At 37.2% G+C, this 16,868-nt stretch overlaps 2 protein-coding genes across 2 annotated transcripts in view; one reads left to right on the top strand and one right to left on the bottom strand.

Annotated features, from left to right (window-relative positions):
- LOC135685934 (lipopolysaccharide-responsive and beige-like anchor protein) overlaps window positions 1–16,868 on the bottom strand; it is a 49,042-nt gene that overhangs the window by 11,586 nt on the left and 20,588 nt on the right. The window contains exons 21-37 of the mRNA XM_065202046.2: window positions 16,618–16,720; window positions 16,016–16,097; window positions 15,425–15,596; window positions 14,051–14,121; window positions 13,120–13,241; window positions 12,628–12,949; window positions 11,491–12,265; window positions 10,724–11,058; window positions 10,379–10,536; window positions 9,737–9,977; window positions 8,734–9,383; window positions 8,111–8,288; window positions 7,281–7,582; window positions 3,175–3,292; window positions 2,366–2,468; window positions 1,818–1,933; window positions 842–954 (exon numbers count right to left, since the gene is read on the bottom strand). Coding sequence (XP_065058118.2) covers window positions 842–954; window positions 1,818–1,933; window positions 2,366–2,468; window positions 3,175–3,292; window positions 7,281–7,582; window positions 8,111–8,288; window positions 8,734–9,383; window positions 9,737–9,977; window positions 10,379–10,536; window positions 10,724–11,058; window positions 11,491–12,265; window positions 12,628–12,949; window positions 13,120–13,241; window positions 14,051–14,121; window positions 15,425–15,596; window positions 16,016–16,097; window positions 16,618–16,720 — 3,961 coding nt within the window. The remainder of the gene's footprint in view (window positions 1–841; window positions 955–1,817; window positions 1,934–2,365; window positions 2,469–3,174; window positions 3,293–7,280; window positions 7,583–8,110; window positions 8,289–8,733; window positions 9,384–9,736; window positions 9,978–10,378; window positions 10,537–10,723; window positions 11,059–11,490; window positions 12,266–12,627; window positions 12,950–13,119; window positions 13,242–14,050; window positions 14,122–15,424; window positions 15,597–16,015; window positions 16,098–16,617; window positions 16,721–16,868) is intronic.
- LOC135685936 (protein mab-21-like 2) lies at window positions 4,631–6,654 on the top strand. Its single transcript, XM_065202048.2, has 2 exons — window positions 4,631–5,486; window positions 5,815–6,654. Exons 1-2 carry the CDS (start codon window positions 5,088–5,090, stop codon window positions 6,475–6,477), a joined length of 1,062 nt encoding a protein of 353 aa, XP_065058120.2. The 5' UTR covers window positions 4,631–5,087; the 3' UTR covers window positions 6,478–6,654.

The following is a 16,868-nucleotide window of genomic DNA, read 5'->3' as shown; positions in this document are numbered from 1 at the left end:
CTTCCTCTAAGATGTGTTTCCATTAGTTATGTGATAAAAAAGAAAGTGTAAATAGGTGTATAACACTGAATCCCATAAAATAACAATTATCAAAGCATCAAATCATGGCTAAATAATTTTTTTGCTAGTAGATTCAAAGTTTTTACTACAAAACAAGAAGTACAAACATCTATAAATAAGCCACTGTAAATACCATCAATATGAAGAACCTTTGAGAGAAACGCTATGGCCCGAAACCTTGAAATGAAAAAAAAATTCTGCTAATGATGCCAATAATCTTAATTTGAAATTGACTTTAGCCCTGGCCCTATATCTACCGTAGCACAAACATTTTAGCCCTAGCCCTAACTCTTACTTCAGCCCCAAACCCTAACTCATAGCCTAATCCTGATCCTAACCCTAACTCTAATCCTAACTGTTACTCAAATCTTAACCCTAACCCTAAAAATAACCTTAACCATAACTATTACTCTAATTCTTAACCTTAACTCTAACCATAACTGTTACTCTTATCCTAACCCTAACCCTAACCCTAACACTAACCTTAACCTCAACTGTTACTCTAATCCGAACCTTCACCATAACAGTTACTCTAATTCTTAACCTTAACTCTAACCACATTTGTTACTCTTATCCTAACCTTAACCCTAACTCTAACCTTAACCCTGTTACTCTAATCCTAACCTTAACCATAACAGTTACTCTAATTCTTAACCTTAACTCTAACCATAACTGTGACTCTTATCATAACCCTAACCCTAGCCCTGACCTTCCACACATGCCTCATTTGCAATAGTTTCTAGAATACGAATCTGCCAATCAGCAAAATCGCTGAACCTACCTTTGACAAATCACGATAAATGGATTCATTTCTGAGGTCAATGGTTTCACTCTCGTAGTCAGTAAGAACCCAAGGAAACACAGGATACTGATTCAAGTCATTCAATGTTCTCCCTGAAATGAAAAATAAAAACCTACACAACCATGAAAAGGAATGCTTATACCACGATTAACAACCGTAAAAACAGATTTCTTCAAAGCTTCTAGTTCAGACATTAATAAATGCAGAAATGTTGTAGAAATGTAGAAAAGTTAGAAATGTAGGGAACTTGCTAAAGTCTACAGAAGCTTAATTGACAAAAATAGAACAAAATTAGCACTTTGATTTCAGTTGTTTTCATGGAAAATGTTCAATAAATCGTTTCATCAATGTACTTGATCTTATCCAATATCATTTTGCTGCTAGCATAAATATCAACATAGCAGCCAGTAGTTCATTGTTTCTTTAGTTCACCATAATGCCATCTAATTCCAAAATTTCCAGCTCGAAATCCTAGGCCTGGGATTGCAAACCTTTCTACGGTAGCATACGAAAACCTGTTTAGGAAAGGGGAGGCTCTGTGTCAGGCGTGGTGTAAGAAATGTAATCAAACGAGCATGAACTGAAGATACCCTTAGCTTTTGCTTTTAAAAAGCCACGCTGTTGTGAGGAATTCACGTTAGCAAGGACCGATTGGGGTCAGACAAAAGTCTTGAAACAGTACGTGGCCATTCAATGCCCATAGCCGTTCCAGCGCAGAACTGTGTGATAGATATATCTTATCTGGATTGTGGAATATAAACTAAGAGATAAATTAAACTCTGTAAATTTGAGACAAATTGTGGATGAGAGCTCACTAGAAATAGAGATTTCCATATGCAAAGTATTTTTTCTGTACGCAATGTCAGTTAACACGTTAGGAAAGAACATTTTAATAAGAACATTCTAGTTCTTGGAAAAAAAGTTTTAATACTTCAAAAGCTGTTTGAACAAATACCTGAAATTAAGTTAAGGAACATGAGATAGTGGAAATTTGAAATTTCCTTCTGCTGCCATCTTTGCATCATGTTTGACTTCAAAAATAATTGTTTTGGCGATGCAAGTGAATGGTACCTGAACACAAAAACATGAGTATCAAATCATTGAGCGCAAAAAAATTTTGTTGGTGTTTAATAAAGCTGTGCAATAAAGATTCAATCATTTCTGTCAAAATCGCCACCGAATAATGTTTTGTGGCAACTAATCGAAGACTTTCAAACAGTTACACTTTACCAAGGGCTGACTTGTAATAAAAATGATACTGATGCAAATCACTCCAAAACATACTTTGAATGCCTTCTGCTCGGAGGTTGGGGGGGGGGATGTAACTAGCGGGAGTTGGATTTATTTAATAACTGGAACAAGAGAGATCAAAAAAACTATTTCAAGCTTGTTTGCTTTGGGCGATGGAAACTACTTAAAAATACTATTTTAACGATATGTATCCATATTCCGCCATCTCTAAGCAGATATTGCAGCTAAAAATGAGTTTGTTTGCATGTTTACCTTGTTCTAGGAACACCAAAATTTGGACCGATACCAACAGCAGGAAAATATTGAATCATTTTCTTCACTGTTTCATGGCTTTCAAAAGCGAACATAAAACTCCCTGAAAAACAAAAAACATTCAAATTTACCTACCAAGTTTAGAAGGCGAAAAAGGAATAGATATAAAATGAAACTTTTAATTAAAAACTATTTATCCAATCCCCGCTAATCAACAAGGTCTGAGATCATATAAGTAACAGACTTAATTAATAAATAAATTATGAAAATTCATTGATATTTTTTCTGTCACTTGTGGTAAGGCGAAACAAACACCAACCAAAATAATCCTCAAAAGTGACATTACCATTTATTTCGTTTTTCACATTTTGTTTAGAACCCATGTATTTCAATCTTTGATATATTTATAGATTATTACTAAAAACAATTTGGTTAATGTTTCGCCATATGCTTCTTTTTTCGCCATATGCTTCTATTTGGTTATTGTTTCGCCATATGCTATATGTAATATCTTTTTAAAAAGCACTAGAGTCAAGTCTTATTGAGAAACAATACATAGATATATATATAATAAAAATTACTGTTTAGCGGTCTGTCATAAAATGCTCAATAACAGTTGCTGGTGCATCAAGCGTGAAACTCGGTGTAGCAACTTACAATCACCCTGTTCTTTAGCGTATATATATATCATCATTATATAATTATTTTTTAAAGCTACAGCAGCTGAAAAGGTTGTGCTTTCTATTTGCCTCACAAGAGGGATGAGAAACATTTTTAATCCTAGGAAGACAAATCGGAATGCTCCTTACTTCTGTTTGATAAAAATATTTCCAATGCTTTGTTTTGCAGCAAATATCGACGTCCAAAGACTGCAGTGATTTCTGAGAACGCACATTTGACGTTCAAACAGTCAGCGTATGCAAGAATCTAAGGTAGAAAAAAACAGAACCAAGTGAAATGACAGGTATGCACATACAACATCACACTACCATTTAACAAAATAAATTACAATTACAATAAAGCAAAAGATTAGGAAAAATGAGGAGTTCTCTTCAAAATCTTCATATCGTAGATTGGTTTTTCAATTCCAAGAATTATATTCCTTAAAATGCATGATTGTCATGCGAATAATAAAAAGGATGAAAAAGGAAAGACAAAAGATTCTTCTCTGAAGAGTGTTGAGATCCTGCAACCCCCTCCCCAGTTGTGCACCCCATCCGTATCCCAATCAAGATAACTTTGCAATAAAAAACACACTCTAACTTTAAAGAGGAAAGTGAGGGGTTGATGTAAGACTACACATGCATGGGGAGATAGCTATGAAATTTGACTCTATAACCAACATTGTTTTCGGGGAAAGGGGGTGCGGTGTTTTCAATTTTTACTGGAATTTTATTCAAAACAATACGAAAACAACTTGGTGTTCCAAGGAGATTTGGTAGGGACTGCAGATGTATGGGGAGGAAATTAAAGCCCTTGAACAAAAACGATGTGTTGTTGAATGGATAAAAACGAGGCAAGCTTATCCAGTTTCAGTTTCCCGGTTTAAGGAAAGGCTGTAAATTCATTTGAAATATCTATTGAGATCTTTTGCAGACTAATTAGGACGTTTTGATTTAAAAGGAGCCGGTGACCCATCTCTGATTATACTTTCAAATAATCACTAGGCAATATTGCGTATCATGTTCTACAGAAAAATAGAAAGAATGCTTCGCAAAGGAACTGCAACTTGCGAAACTTAAGACATCTATTTTTCAGTGTCTTCATGTCCGTATTCAACAGTGTCGTGCCTGCAAAGTTGGTTACAGGAGATATTTTACGGAAGTAGTCCAGTATTCCAATGAATTAAAGGGAAATATAAGGAAATTCTAGGAATTGCAAAAATGCCTTGTACATGAGCGGCACATAACGATACGTTTGACAACAGCCACACTGGTTGAATTGATATTAGACCATTTTCCCGCTTCTGTACAAATAATAAATTTTATGTGATTAATTGACAACGTATTGACATATTGTCTGGAAAAATGAAAAACAAGTCTTATAGTTTGAAAGAAACTCCAACTCTGAATTACCCATTTTCGCAAGAAGCCGGCTTGCAAAAAAAGTAATTGGAATGCCTGTAATACAAAAATAATTTCGCTCCTAAAAGAGTTAATAATTTGAACACATATGTCTTGTTCAATTCCATTTTAAAAAGCCATAACACACGATTGCGTCTCTACGAAGTCGATGTTCCTAAATCAATGTTTAATGGCAAAACAAGGACCCAACCACAGGGAGTGCAGGGGGCATGGCCTCTCACTTTTATTTCAAACGTTTTCTATTCTACAACCCCTCCCAATTTGAAACTCTAAGTGCGGCCCCTGCAAAGGTGCGGCCTCTGCAAAATAGTAGATAAAGCAAAAAGGTTGCTGTAAAAACTACATATGAAATTTACAAAATATCTTTGTAGCAGAGAGTGCTTATATAATAAGGATAAACCAAGAATATCAGAGAATAGTCCCAAGATCAAAGCATTGTTGCTTCATTGTTGCTTCAAGGTAAATTCAACAGGAATCTAAATCATTACAGTCGATTGTTTACCACTAAGATAAAGGCATGCGCACTCGGGAAAGCATTTCACCGCTAAGACCAATATCTATGGCTCTGAGCAAGCAGAAAGGAAGACACGGAAACATTTGAACGATAAAAGCGAGCCTGCGATCGAAGAGGATCAGTGATGGCCTTTACAAGCAATGAACTACAGAAAGACCTTGAGGTCTTCATCCAGACAACAGTCCAAGCAGAAGAGCTGAAAACAGACAGAAACATGGAGATGGCTATGCAAGTCCTCGGGGACATCTTTACAAGAATCAACATACACGAACCAAGATTCAGCTGCGAATTTAGTGATGACAGTAAAGAACTGAAAGGGCTCTATGTAATAGATAATGAACATATGGAGCTCAGGATTTATCTTGATCAAATAGAGCTGTTTGACATTGTGGAAATTTCGGCACCAAAAGGAGCAACATTTCTTAGCATCAAGGACGACAGGGACAAACCACTGTGTGTTTGGGGAGAATTTCTTACAGCCACGGGTCATTTGTCAGCGAAAAAAATTAGGGACAGATTTCAGGTAAGAAAAGTATGTTCTTCACGGGCAAAATGATCCCAACCATAAAATACCAACCAAAAAGAAAAGGAAGACTTCAGGCAAAGTTCTGGAACGCTATTTTCTAGAAGAAAATTTATAAATAACTCTACCAAAACAAGATAAAACACTTTGGTATATGTTTGACTGCAGAACATTCAGCAAACGTCTAAAACTTTTCAAAACATTCTGAAATTTGTAAATTATCATGTAGCAATTCGTCTTACTAGAGCATTTCATTAAACTCTCTTAATCTTATATCAATATCTAAAGTAAAGATAAACAATATTTATAGCCTGATTGTTTTTTATAGGTTCTTCTAAATCAAACTGTTAATAGAACTACTTGGACGAACAGAAATCTGCAAGTTGTAGCAGATAAGTTACAGCCTCGAATACGCATCAACAACAGCCTCTGTATCGATATATATCCATCGTTCAGAAATCTTTATTTCTGGCCAAAACAAGGGCGAGGCGCCTTTCTGTCAGAAAAAGAGGGAACAGTCTTCAAAGACATGTTGAAAATTGACCTGATTTCAAGGCCAGCGGGAAGTTCTGAGCCGTATTCAACTGATCGTGATGCATGGCAGTTAGACTTTAGAAAGCTTGAAGACGAAATTTTGTGCAATGAAAAGAAGGACCTTTGCTTTAGTGTAGTGAAGACCATAGCCAAAAGGTGTCTGAAACCAAAAAGCTTTGTTTTTGATTCAGCAATTATACGAACGGTATTCCTGTACGTTTGCGAGAAACACCCGCAGGATGCAGACTGGACAAACAGCAATCTACCAGACCGGATAAATTCGTTTCTACTTCAGCTGGTTGCCTGCCTTCAAAGCAGATGCTTGCCTCATTATTACATAAGAAACTACAACTTATTGGAATCGTACTCCAATAAGGCTTTTAAAGCGGCATTGAATGAAGCTTGGAAACTGGCAAGAGAATTCTGCACAAACCAGAAATTCTTCAAAAATAACTAGAACTATTAGTATTCTTGAAGTAGTGGGTGCAGTCCCGGCGGCTGATTTTTATGTCATCCTTATGTCTCTTTAATTCTTCAGAAGATTAGTAAAATGCTTCGTTTTTCGTGTGTTTTTAATCAATTGGTAAATGAATAACAAATGTAAGATCACGCTGCAGAGATTTTATCAATTATGAATTTATACACATGTCGCTATGACTGGTGGAAATTTTTCAATACTAACATCAGATTATAAATGAGACACACTGGAAACGATGTCAGATATTCTGGTAATTGCAAATACAAGCAAAGTAAAATCAATGAAATTTCGACATAATTTTAAAGGGGGTAAATAAGACACCGAAAGATTCCAGACATCACCAAGGTAACCACGATTTTGCACTTGTTGGGCAGTTTTTATTTTATAAGAAAATCTGTTAGAATGAGGAGTGTATCCACTTGATTCCTCGATGGGAATGTCAAAGAAATGGGAACGTAACTTTGATAGAATGGATGTGTTCTGGTTGTTGGCCTACGCAGATATATTTAAGGGAAAAAGAAGTTCATTTTAGGTAAACACTTAAAATTGAAACGCCCTATAACAACACAACTCCCTATCAGACCGTTATATCGACCAATCTTCAAAAGCATCAAAAGCCTTTATAAAAAAATTCCGGGGGAATATCTCCCTGAGATCGTCTTTCGATACTAAGAAACCCCTTTGCAGTATTTGTGTGGTATTTTTGCAGGACAAATGGTACCGGAATCCAGAATAAGACAGTATTGACAAAAAATGAACTAGTTACACTCTAATTCACGTACCGCAGGATCGATTTTCTTGACGGCTAGATCTTCCTCATCGGCTGTGAAATACAAATAGGAATTAGCTATTGCCAGTGTTCCTGCAACAAGCGTTCCCGGGGCGATAACATGGCATTTGACTGTGTGTAACACCTCGATTTGCTTCTCCTCTTTATCCATGAACTCGTCCCTGGTCAAATCTACATCAGGCTCGCCCTCTTCCGTCTCCTCCTCAGAGGTACTGCCATTTGATGTTTGGTCCAGAGTCTTCTGTCTGTACAAATGATACTTAAGATTCGGACTGCTCTTAACCTTTGGCAAGTCTAGAAATGTATAAAGATCAACTTCAAAATTCATGACAAAGTGTCAAAAAAAGATGAAAAAATGCTACATTCCACTGAGATTCCCCATTTTCTAGAAGCGACCAACACAACGATAACGTCCTGAAAGGCATGGCATTGTAATCAAATATAAACTGCATGCAAGCTCTTTAAAGGAATCAGTTCCCGTTGTTTACTTCTTGCTTCTAATATTTAATAAGATATTGCTAGATAAACATATCATAAACCCTCTACACAAATTGCTGAACATTTCAACTCGATACCCGAAGTTTTTTAGCATAGTAAAGTATACAGTAAACAGCATAGAAATGTATCAGATAAAGAAAAAATTATAAAGAATTCCTCTTTCACACGAGGGTCACTTAAAGGTATCAGGGAAAGAGGGATATGCAAAAATGTATCCAGTGAAAAGGGGGACAGACACCTCCTCTAAACAATCTTCAATCAGTTATCTAGGTATGTTTAAAAAATATATATTTCACTTTATCAACATGGAAATGAATACAATACCTTCTTCGGCAATTGGTGCTAAAATCGCTTCTGGGTGGGTTGTACCTAGAGGGTTTTTGACAAGTCGCATGCGCCTTCTCAAACAGTCTTCCCAATGGTCAAGCTTGTAGAATACGTGATAATCCGCTCGTTCGGGCATTGGCCAAGCTCCGTATTCGCTTGTAAGAATATCGAATGTCTGAAAGAAAAATTAATCGACCGGCATCAAAATCAGCATATTGATTAACATCAGAATAGATGACAAGTCATACTGTTCAGGGATGCAAGAAGAAAAAATGATGCAAATTGCACTGCTATGAAATTGATAGTAGCAAGATTGTTGATCAAACTGAAAATAATTTGTATGGTGCGAAATTAGTGGTAAAGAAAGTCTATTGCAGTGACTATACCACTTTTACGTGACATGTAAAAGCATGGAAGGAACTGGGACAACAATGAGCAACACAATGACAGAAGCAGAGTACACAGCGACAGTAGCAAAAAAAGTGCCGTGTTTAATCAGCTATTGTATTGATAACATCATTCCATAAGATGGAAAATCTGCCACAAAGCGGATCTCTAGATTGGTTACTTTGCAATCTTGCTATGCCTATAATGAAATCAGCGTTAAAATAAAAAATCACCTTCTCAAGGAGTTTCTCGGCAAACGCACTATTTCGCCTTCTCTTAGCTTTGAAGAATTCCTCATATGTTTTGTTCTCATTTTGGTACAGCACTTCGGTTTTGAAGCAAATATCGTCAAATTGGCCATGCCTCTTTCCATCTACATCTTCCTTTTCTTTCAGAATATCACGAGCTTCACTCGCAGTAATAACAATACGCTCCCTTGTGGAATGCGAAATCAACCGGCCTTCGTTGATAAGGTCAACAAAAGCGGCACCTGCATGCTTTTGCAGAGAGTTCTGCCACTCTTGAGAGCACAACAGCATCACCAGTTCAACGGTGCTATCTTCAGACTTTAGTGATCCTAAGCCATCAGCAATCAAGTCTTGTCCGCGGCTACCTACTAGTATTCTCGATAGATAATGTGCAAAATCGAACAAAATTTCCTTTAACAGTGAACAAGAACTTTTGAATGCCAAGTCGATTCTTTCCTCAAGACTCAACGCCACCTCTGGCGGTGAGGCGGCCTCCTGCGGCGTTGCTTCATCCACACCGTCTTCTTTGCTTACTCGCTCATCAGCTGAACGAAAGGCAGCGGAGAGGGGTTGGTTGCCCGAGCTTGCCCATGTGGCGGCTCTTTGCCGATGTCCTTTGTTGGTTTGATTTTCAGCTATGGGAAAGATGAAGTAGGTTATAAAAAAGGATGCTTTTGACAGTCCCTCTTTCAGCTCCTTGGTAGAAAATACACGAGGACATATAGGAAAGTGGTTAAAGGAAGGCTGTTGCCAAAAGTGTCCCTCTAAGAACACCTTTACATCAAAGATCTCCCTTGCTACGTATTGGTCATAGCATACAAAGTCACTTGGTAGTTTGAGCAGTATTTTTATCTTGCTGGCTGTTACGGGCCAAATGATTATAGGAGACCATGTATCTATTTGCAGAAAATATTATCGTGCAATTTTATCAATGTGGTAGGTACGTAAGGCTAATTTCTACATAAACTATAAAGGTAGTAAATCTTACTTGTAGAGTATCTTCTTTTCACAACCAGATCATCAGTCTCGTTTTCAAGTATATCCCTATACCTCGCAACCATGAGGACAGCGACGTAATACACGACGACTAAAGCGATATATTGAGACTGGCGACTGTCTTCTACTTCGCGATAAACAAGAGCTCGGAGTCGGTTCAAATCAGTGTCTTGTAGAAGCCTTTCCGGTTGCGTAATCGTTGTGATGTGCCCGGGGATATTCTGAACTATATCCTGTCAGGAAAAGAAATAAAGCATTTAAAACCTTCTTCTTAACTTGCAACTCTCAATGTATTCGTGTGAAAAAATTGCTTCTGCATGTTGAATTACTCTAAAAATTTGTTCACCAGATTGTTCAGGTTCTTAGGTGTGGAGACACTCTTTTGGGGTTTTTGACTTCTGGATTCTGTGTTTTGAAACGAAAATTCAGCAAAACGCTATAGGGTACTTTCGAAGCCAACGAAATATATTGTTTTGGTACAGTAATTGTTTTATGCAAAGATGCTTGGCTGAACTTTTCGACTTGGGCTCATTTTAAAGTAACCGCTTACGACAAGGGGGTGGTAAAGAGACGTGATTATGCTAACAATCTCAACTGAATAACGTTGCTCAGCGACGTTAAAACGGCAACCTACCTCTTTCGTTGCAGGCTTAGTTGATGCAATGAGTGTCTTGATGGCATCTTCTGTCTCCTTCATGCTTTTCGGCATCACCTGCTTATGCATGCCCGAAGACCAGTGAAGAGGTTCGCGTTGTCGGCACACAACTCGGTTCCTTGCAGCACTGCAAAAGACTTTAACGGAAAGACAGTATTTAGCATAAAAAAGTTTTAAAGTAATAAGAACAGGGGTCAAACGGAAGTTACCTAAAAAACCAACCAAACGCCAATAACATCCTTTGTTTACGTACAATTTTTGTATGATATCGCTTCTGACCTATCTAAAACTTAAAAGTACTTAACAAAAACAAGCACATCTTACCAAGCCTGATACACTGTCGCAAAACACCTCCAGCTGACATATTTCTGTGGGCTTCAACTGACGAAAAACTGACACTACTTGCAAACGCAACAATATCCACAAGATCCATGACACGATTCAAAAACGAGAAACTCGCATCGAGGGTCATTCCTCCGCAGGCCTCAAGAACATCGCTAGCAAAGTTACGGGATGTGGCAGAAGAGAGTAGAGGAAGCAGTCCTCCACAGCAGTATATCAAACTGTCTGATAATATCGACACCATATGGCATAAATTTACCACGTAGACCTGGTTCTCGCGATTGCTGATAAAATCGTTGATTGATTTTCGTGTGTGCCTAAATAGACAAGAGTGAAATTAGGTCTGATAGACAAGGTGTTACAATGAATATTTTCAGAACTCTTTGTGTTTTTTGTAATAGAAATATGATAAAAAACGAATGAAAAGCCCAGGAACGTCAGGCGCAGGACTTCGGCAGCCAGGACATAATTATTAAGGCTGTATGCAGGCATATCATTTCTTTGGCCATCCGAGAGGCATAGTTAAAATAAATGCGATAAAAATGAAACCGGTTGTGAAGACCTATGTTAAAGTTGGAAAACGCCTGTGAATGTGCACTAATGCAATTACTCTCGACAACGTAAACAAATAGGGTTACTAGGTCTAGGGTATAAGCCTACTGGGATTACAAACAAAACAAGATAGGAAAACGTAGCCCATGTTTAAGGAAAAGGTAACATTCACAGAAATGTTCACACACAATACTTACGTTTTCCACACTTGCAAATCAGACTCCACCGCAAACAGCAATTCAGTTAGAAGTCTTTGATGTAATTCTGACCAACTAAATTCCGGTATATCAATATATGGGCGACATTTTCCTTTCGGGGTACTGGTGTTTGAAGCTGTTCCGTTCAGATCGTCATTTGTTTTAGGGCTCGCCTCGATTTCTGGTTCATCTGGAGGGGCACCTATAAACGTGGTTTTCATAATCGCTTCCGGTCCAACATCGTAATCCAGCGACTTGCTTTTTGTTGGTGGTGGTGGAGTTTTCGTGGAACGACTTTTGTCGGAGGAAACATCGTCAGAGTGGCGGCGATGAATAGTTTTTGCTGATTTCACAGTTGCAATTGAATCATTAACTTTCGAACCTGCTCCATCTTCAGCGAGTTTTTCTGCAGTCTCTTCACTTCCAATTTCTCCATTTACTGCCTCAATCGGACCTTCATCAGGGCCCTTATTGTCTGTGTCAGACAAAGCATCACTTTCTATGCCTCCTTTTCCTTGTGTTCCAACAGTAGGGCTTGCTGATCTAGGCCTTGTTATGTTGTTAACATCAACTCCTTTTGATTCACCATCAGTCGCTTCACCATTTGTTGCATCTAAAGATTGGCTAATATCGCTTTCACTTTGACTGCGTTTAAGCGCTTCAGCTGTAGTTTGCTCACTTCGTTCGAGATCTGTTGCTTTATCTTTGTTTCCACCTTGTAAAATCGAGTAGAAGAATTTCTTTCTTATGTCCATTTCTGTTTCTGTGGCAGTTTCTATGAAGATTGACAGAGTGGTTTGAATTATATATATTTGAGGCACAACTAGAACCTGTGAAAATTCAATGTGCTGAGATACAACATCAAACATTTTGAATCATGGTTCAGCTTTTCATTAGAGCATTCAGAGTATAAAACGACAGAACATAGACTGAAAACTCTACGCTAGGAAATAAAGATGAATTCCGTCAATTGAGAACTTTTTGCAATATGTTTAGATGCACTTGCATAAAAAACTTGAGCGAGAAAGCAAACGAAACAGTCATCATGAAAATAACAAAATCCTTTTGAGCTTTTAATTTTCAACTGGAAAGGCAAAACAGCATATTTCGAAAATACTATGAGCAAAGCAAGCAAACCTTTATTCTCATCATCTTTATGCGACGGTGATTGGCTTTTAGAGCTCGAAGTGCTTTTCGGCTCTGTTTTGTCACTTGGATCCTCGCCTACTGCAGCATCTTTATCGTCTTCGCTTCCTGACTTATGTTCCACAGTTTCGTCTGATATCCCAGTTTCCTTGTCATCATGATTATCTTTTACCTGTGCCGGTTTGGCTTCTCCGGTTTCTAAGTCGACAGACCGGTCTTTGTACAAGACGGAAAGTTCTTGGGTATCAAGTGGTTCTGGGTCCCTCGTTTGTTCTTTACTTAGCCTTTCTTTTCTTGCGTTATAGGCTGATATCTACGGAAAAAGGAAAGTGTAAGAAATATGAACATAACCATTCTCTTAATGGCAGTTTTGACAGTTGACAATACAAACTCCCTTTTGATCTCACATATCATCACTGTTCATTGGCTTGACAGGAATTAACTACCTAAAAAAAGATAACAAAAATGAACTGTTCCTTTTACCCTTCCGTGAAGAATGGCGAGAGTGTCAACCCAAACTCTCCAGCCCTCCTTTTCATTCTGAATGGCATAATGGAGAAGCATCCGGATAATGGTGAAAACAGTGTCTGTAACCCTGGCCTCTTCTGTGAAACAAATAACATCACTGAAGTTAGAAACATTGAAAAAACAACAGTTATAACTGCAAGCCTGGTTTCAATATCAAATTATACATACAATAGAACGACGGCCCTGAGACATGAACAGTAAATGTAACTACTTCCTTATGATAAGGGTCAGGGTGTATTAACAGTCGCATCTTGATAGGCGCTTACCCCTTACAGAACTTTAACCTTGACACTACACAAACATGAAACTAGGCATCGAAGTGTGCTATACAAATCCCGTTCTTGCATGCAACGTTGGTATGAGACGTAAATCAAAGTCAAGATATGCTTTTCCTGAGAAATTTTGTTGACAGGGAACTGAATTAAATTCAAAGATTTCTAACATATAGCATAACATTTCTAACATATTATTTAACAGTTCATAAAGTCGCATTAGCATAGATGTTTCCATCAAAAAATTATATGTCTAGGTTTGTAGTCGTAGCTTCTCCCTGAAATATGATTGCCTATTAATCGTAAAAAGGTAAACAAAAGCATCGCATCGCATCGCATCGGTTGAAAATTTACATTTCCGGTTTCGAGTTCTTTTTAAAAGGCTATAAAGCTTCAAATTTTTTTCAAACTATCAAGTTGGTAAACAAGATAGAACATTACAATGGAAATTCATTTTCACCCCACCGAATAAATTAGCAACACCAGCAGCCCCAATGCATCACGCATGACAAATGGATCACGCATGACAAAACTTTAGCAGATTAACTTTTAATACAATGAAAATTTTATTAGTTTACTGGGCTTCACTGGTATATGATAAAAAAAGCAAAAACCTTTGGTTTTGGGCTCAAAATATGCAAGAGAAAAAAGCCAGTCTTGCCAGCACATCAGCTGTAGCATCAATCTGAAACAAATGATTAGGGTGCTATTACTATTGCTGAAATTTAAGATTTTATACTGATATTTTGCTTTAATTCTGGCAGCTTTACAGACAAGGACTCTATTAGTATCAAAAACTACCAACATATAGTCATTACATAATTGTTCCGTTCACTCTAGGTTAAAACTTTAAGCGATACGTCACTGGGCATAGGTATGTTGCATATTAAACCAATATTCTCTTGAATCATTGTTCTATATTAGTTATGGTTTGAAAAGGGTATGAAATCGCGGAAACATAGCATATTGAAGTACTTTTCATCCGACACCCTTTGGAGTATAAATGTCAGATAGGGTAGACAAGGCCGTCTTTCCATTCAAGAGTTTTGGAATCTTTTTCCACCAAAAAAATGATCTGCAACGGTGTGCGAGATAATGATATTCTTTATCATTGTTGAGAAGTTGGCGGTTGCTGATTGAAAAAAAGAACCAATCAAAAGCGTTTTTCTTACTCTCACGTTACTTTCGATCCACACCTGGATATAAATTATTTTCTTAATTTTGGTCAATATACGACGTTCATACTCTGAAGAATGTCTGACTAAAATAATTTCAGTAAGTTTCCGCTATTTGACACCATCTTGACATTTGCGGTATCAAAGACTTAGCAAATAGCTACTCAAATAGACCTACATTTAACAGATATTATTTAATGAAAATTCATCAAAATTAAAAGATAAAGCCTAAAACACAATCTAGGATATACGTAGAGAAGTAAGAATGGACGGTTTGGCAAAAATAAAACTTCAAATTCTTAAAAAGGTGGCAGAATAAGATCTGAACCGGGTAAAAAGTGAGGTCCTGATGAAATCTAACAATAAATAAGAAAAAAATGACTGTAGTCATAACAAAATTTGAGCTGCTACCAGCCTTAGTTCTTAAACATACTGTTAAACATAAATAAATTAAAGTGGCTATCAATTTGGAAAAAGGAAAATATCTTAATGTTTACAGACTAGCCCTAGTGTATCACAGCAGGGATAAAAACTCCACCAAACAGTACACTGTAGCTTTTGATGTGGTTAAAGAGAGCAAAAGACAGAGTGTTTGCCAGACAAGGTATCCTTTTAACAAGAGAAAGGTAAACTAATTGATCTTTACACTGACATAACGTTACATCCAATTGAAAAGAGGAGCAAAACATGAATGGAGTATGAATGACAACAATAATTCTCAATAGCTAGACAAGTCTTTAAAAGCTTTATGGCAGAATCTGTTCTAAATAACCCTTTGACAGATGCATACGGATTTGAGAAAGAGGATTTTACCTGCGATTGTCTTTACTGTGATTCAACAGCAATACAAGATCAGATAGAAAAACTCTAGTAATGTCCTCTTCTTCAACTTTTTGACTTTCAGCGCTTGATTCAGTAGAGGCAGCTTGTTGGAAACTATGCCTGCGCTTGCGAAGTATGAGATCTACCATGATTGGTAAAATCGCTAAAACACAGAGACATCAATAAATACAGATTGTACAATGTTACCTCTGTTAGGGGGCCTAACTGCCATCTATTTACTGAATTTTTAGACTGACTTTCCTGCATTTCAAAGAGTCACGGATCCAAGGGTCACATTCCGACAGGCTTTACGATGCTCATGTTTTTCTTTTGCAAAAATACTAACGAAGAAGCGTTTTTTTCTCTTATTTTTATTTAATCTATTCTTCAACTCTAGTGAAGAAGATTATAATCACATATCATTGGAAGGTGAAGGCTATCCAAAAAGAATATTTTGTAGACTATTTTTTGAGTACTTTTGCAACCTAATATTCTTCAGGTTTAAGTGGAATTTTGTAGACGGTAAAGAAAACCGTGGAAGTGAAAAGGCAGTAATTTTACGTAAATGCTGAATAAACTCACTTGGGTGGTAAATCGTGATTGTAGAATCTGGTTCTGCATGTCTTCCAGTAATAACATGCTTTGTGACCCGAGCTGTAAGAATCTACAAAAGTGTAAATTACTACAATGGAATTTAATGCTATACCCGTCAAATTATGTTTAAATAGATTTGTTTGTTTGCAGTAAGAAGCAGGGAGCGAATATCGACATACTATATTTAGCAAAGTTAGAACTTTGAAAATTTCATTCGAGGAAAAGAAGGACTGAAGAAATCCGTTTTTTTAAATTCGCCAGGATGAAATCAGGTGGCAAAGGCACGGTATGGCAGGCTGATGAACATCACTAAAATGCACAACGTTTACGGCAAAGTATTTTCAAATGCTCACACTGTTGCTAAGGGAGACCAGTCAAACAGATAATCGTTCGAAATAACTAAGTTTGCCCGTGATAGGTCCTTAAATTTTTATGCACATCTTCTAAAGCTAAGTTTAATAGTAGCTATAGGAATGGCCAATGAGCCAATTGTTATGTAAAATATCCTTTTTAGCAAGGCAGGTAGAGCAGGAAAGGGGTAGATTAACATTTCCTAACAACTTAAGTGCTAAATGTCGTAAGCACTATACCTCGAACAGCGCATTGTATGTGACACTTGTAAGCTCTGTAGGCATTAGTTTCTTTCCAATCATTGTTATGAAACCATACTTTTCAACAAGCTCCATTTTTCTCCTTTATGAAAAAGATAAAATGCAAGCCAGTCAAATCTGCCAATCTGGTAATTTTAACCATCTTCCTCTAGTTTACAATTTATTTTGTTTCAAAATCTCAGTTTGTACACAAACGAGGCCACAAACGTTGCGTAAAATGATGTTTATTA

This window comes from Rhopilema esculentum, chromosome 6, assembly GCF_057945365.1.
Source record: "Rhopilema esculentum isolate cy_ngs chromosome 6, ASM5794536v1, whole genome shotgun sequence".
In the NCBI taxonomy this organism is placed as follows: Eukaryota; Metazoa; Cnidaria; class Scyphozoa; order Rhizostomeae; family Rhizostomatidae; genus Rhopilema; species Rhopilema esculentum.
Note: the sequence above shows the minus strand (reverse complement) of the source record. Positions and strands in the feature narration are given on the sequence as shown.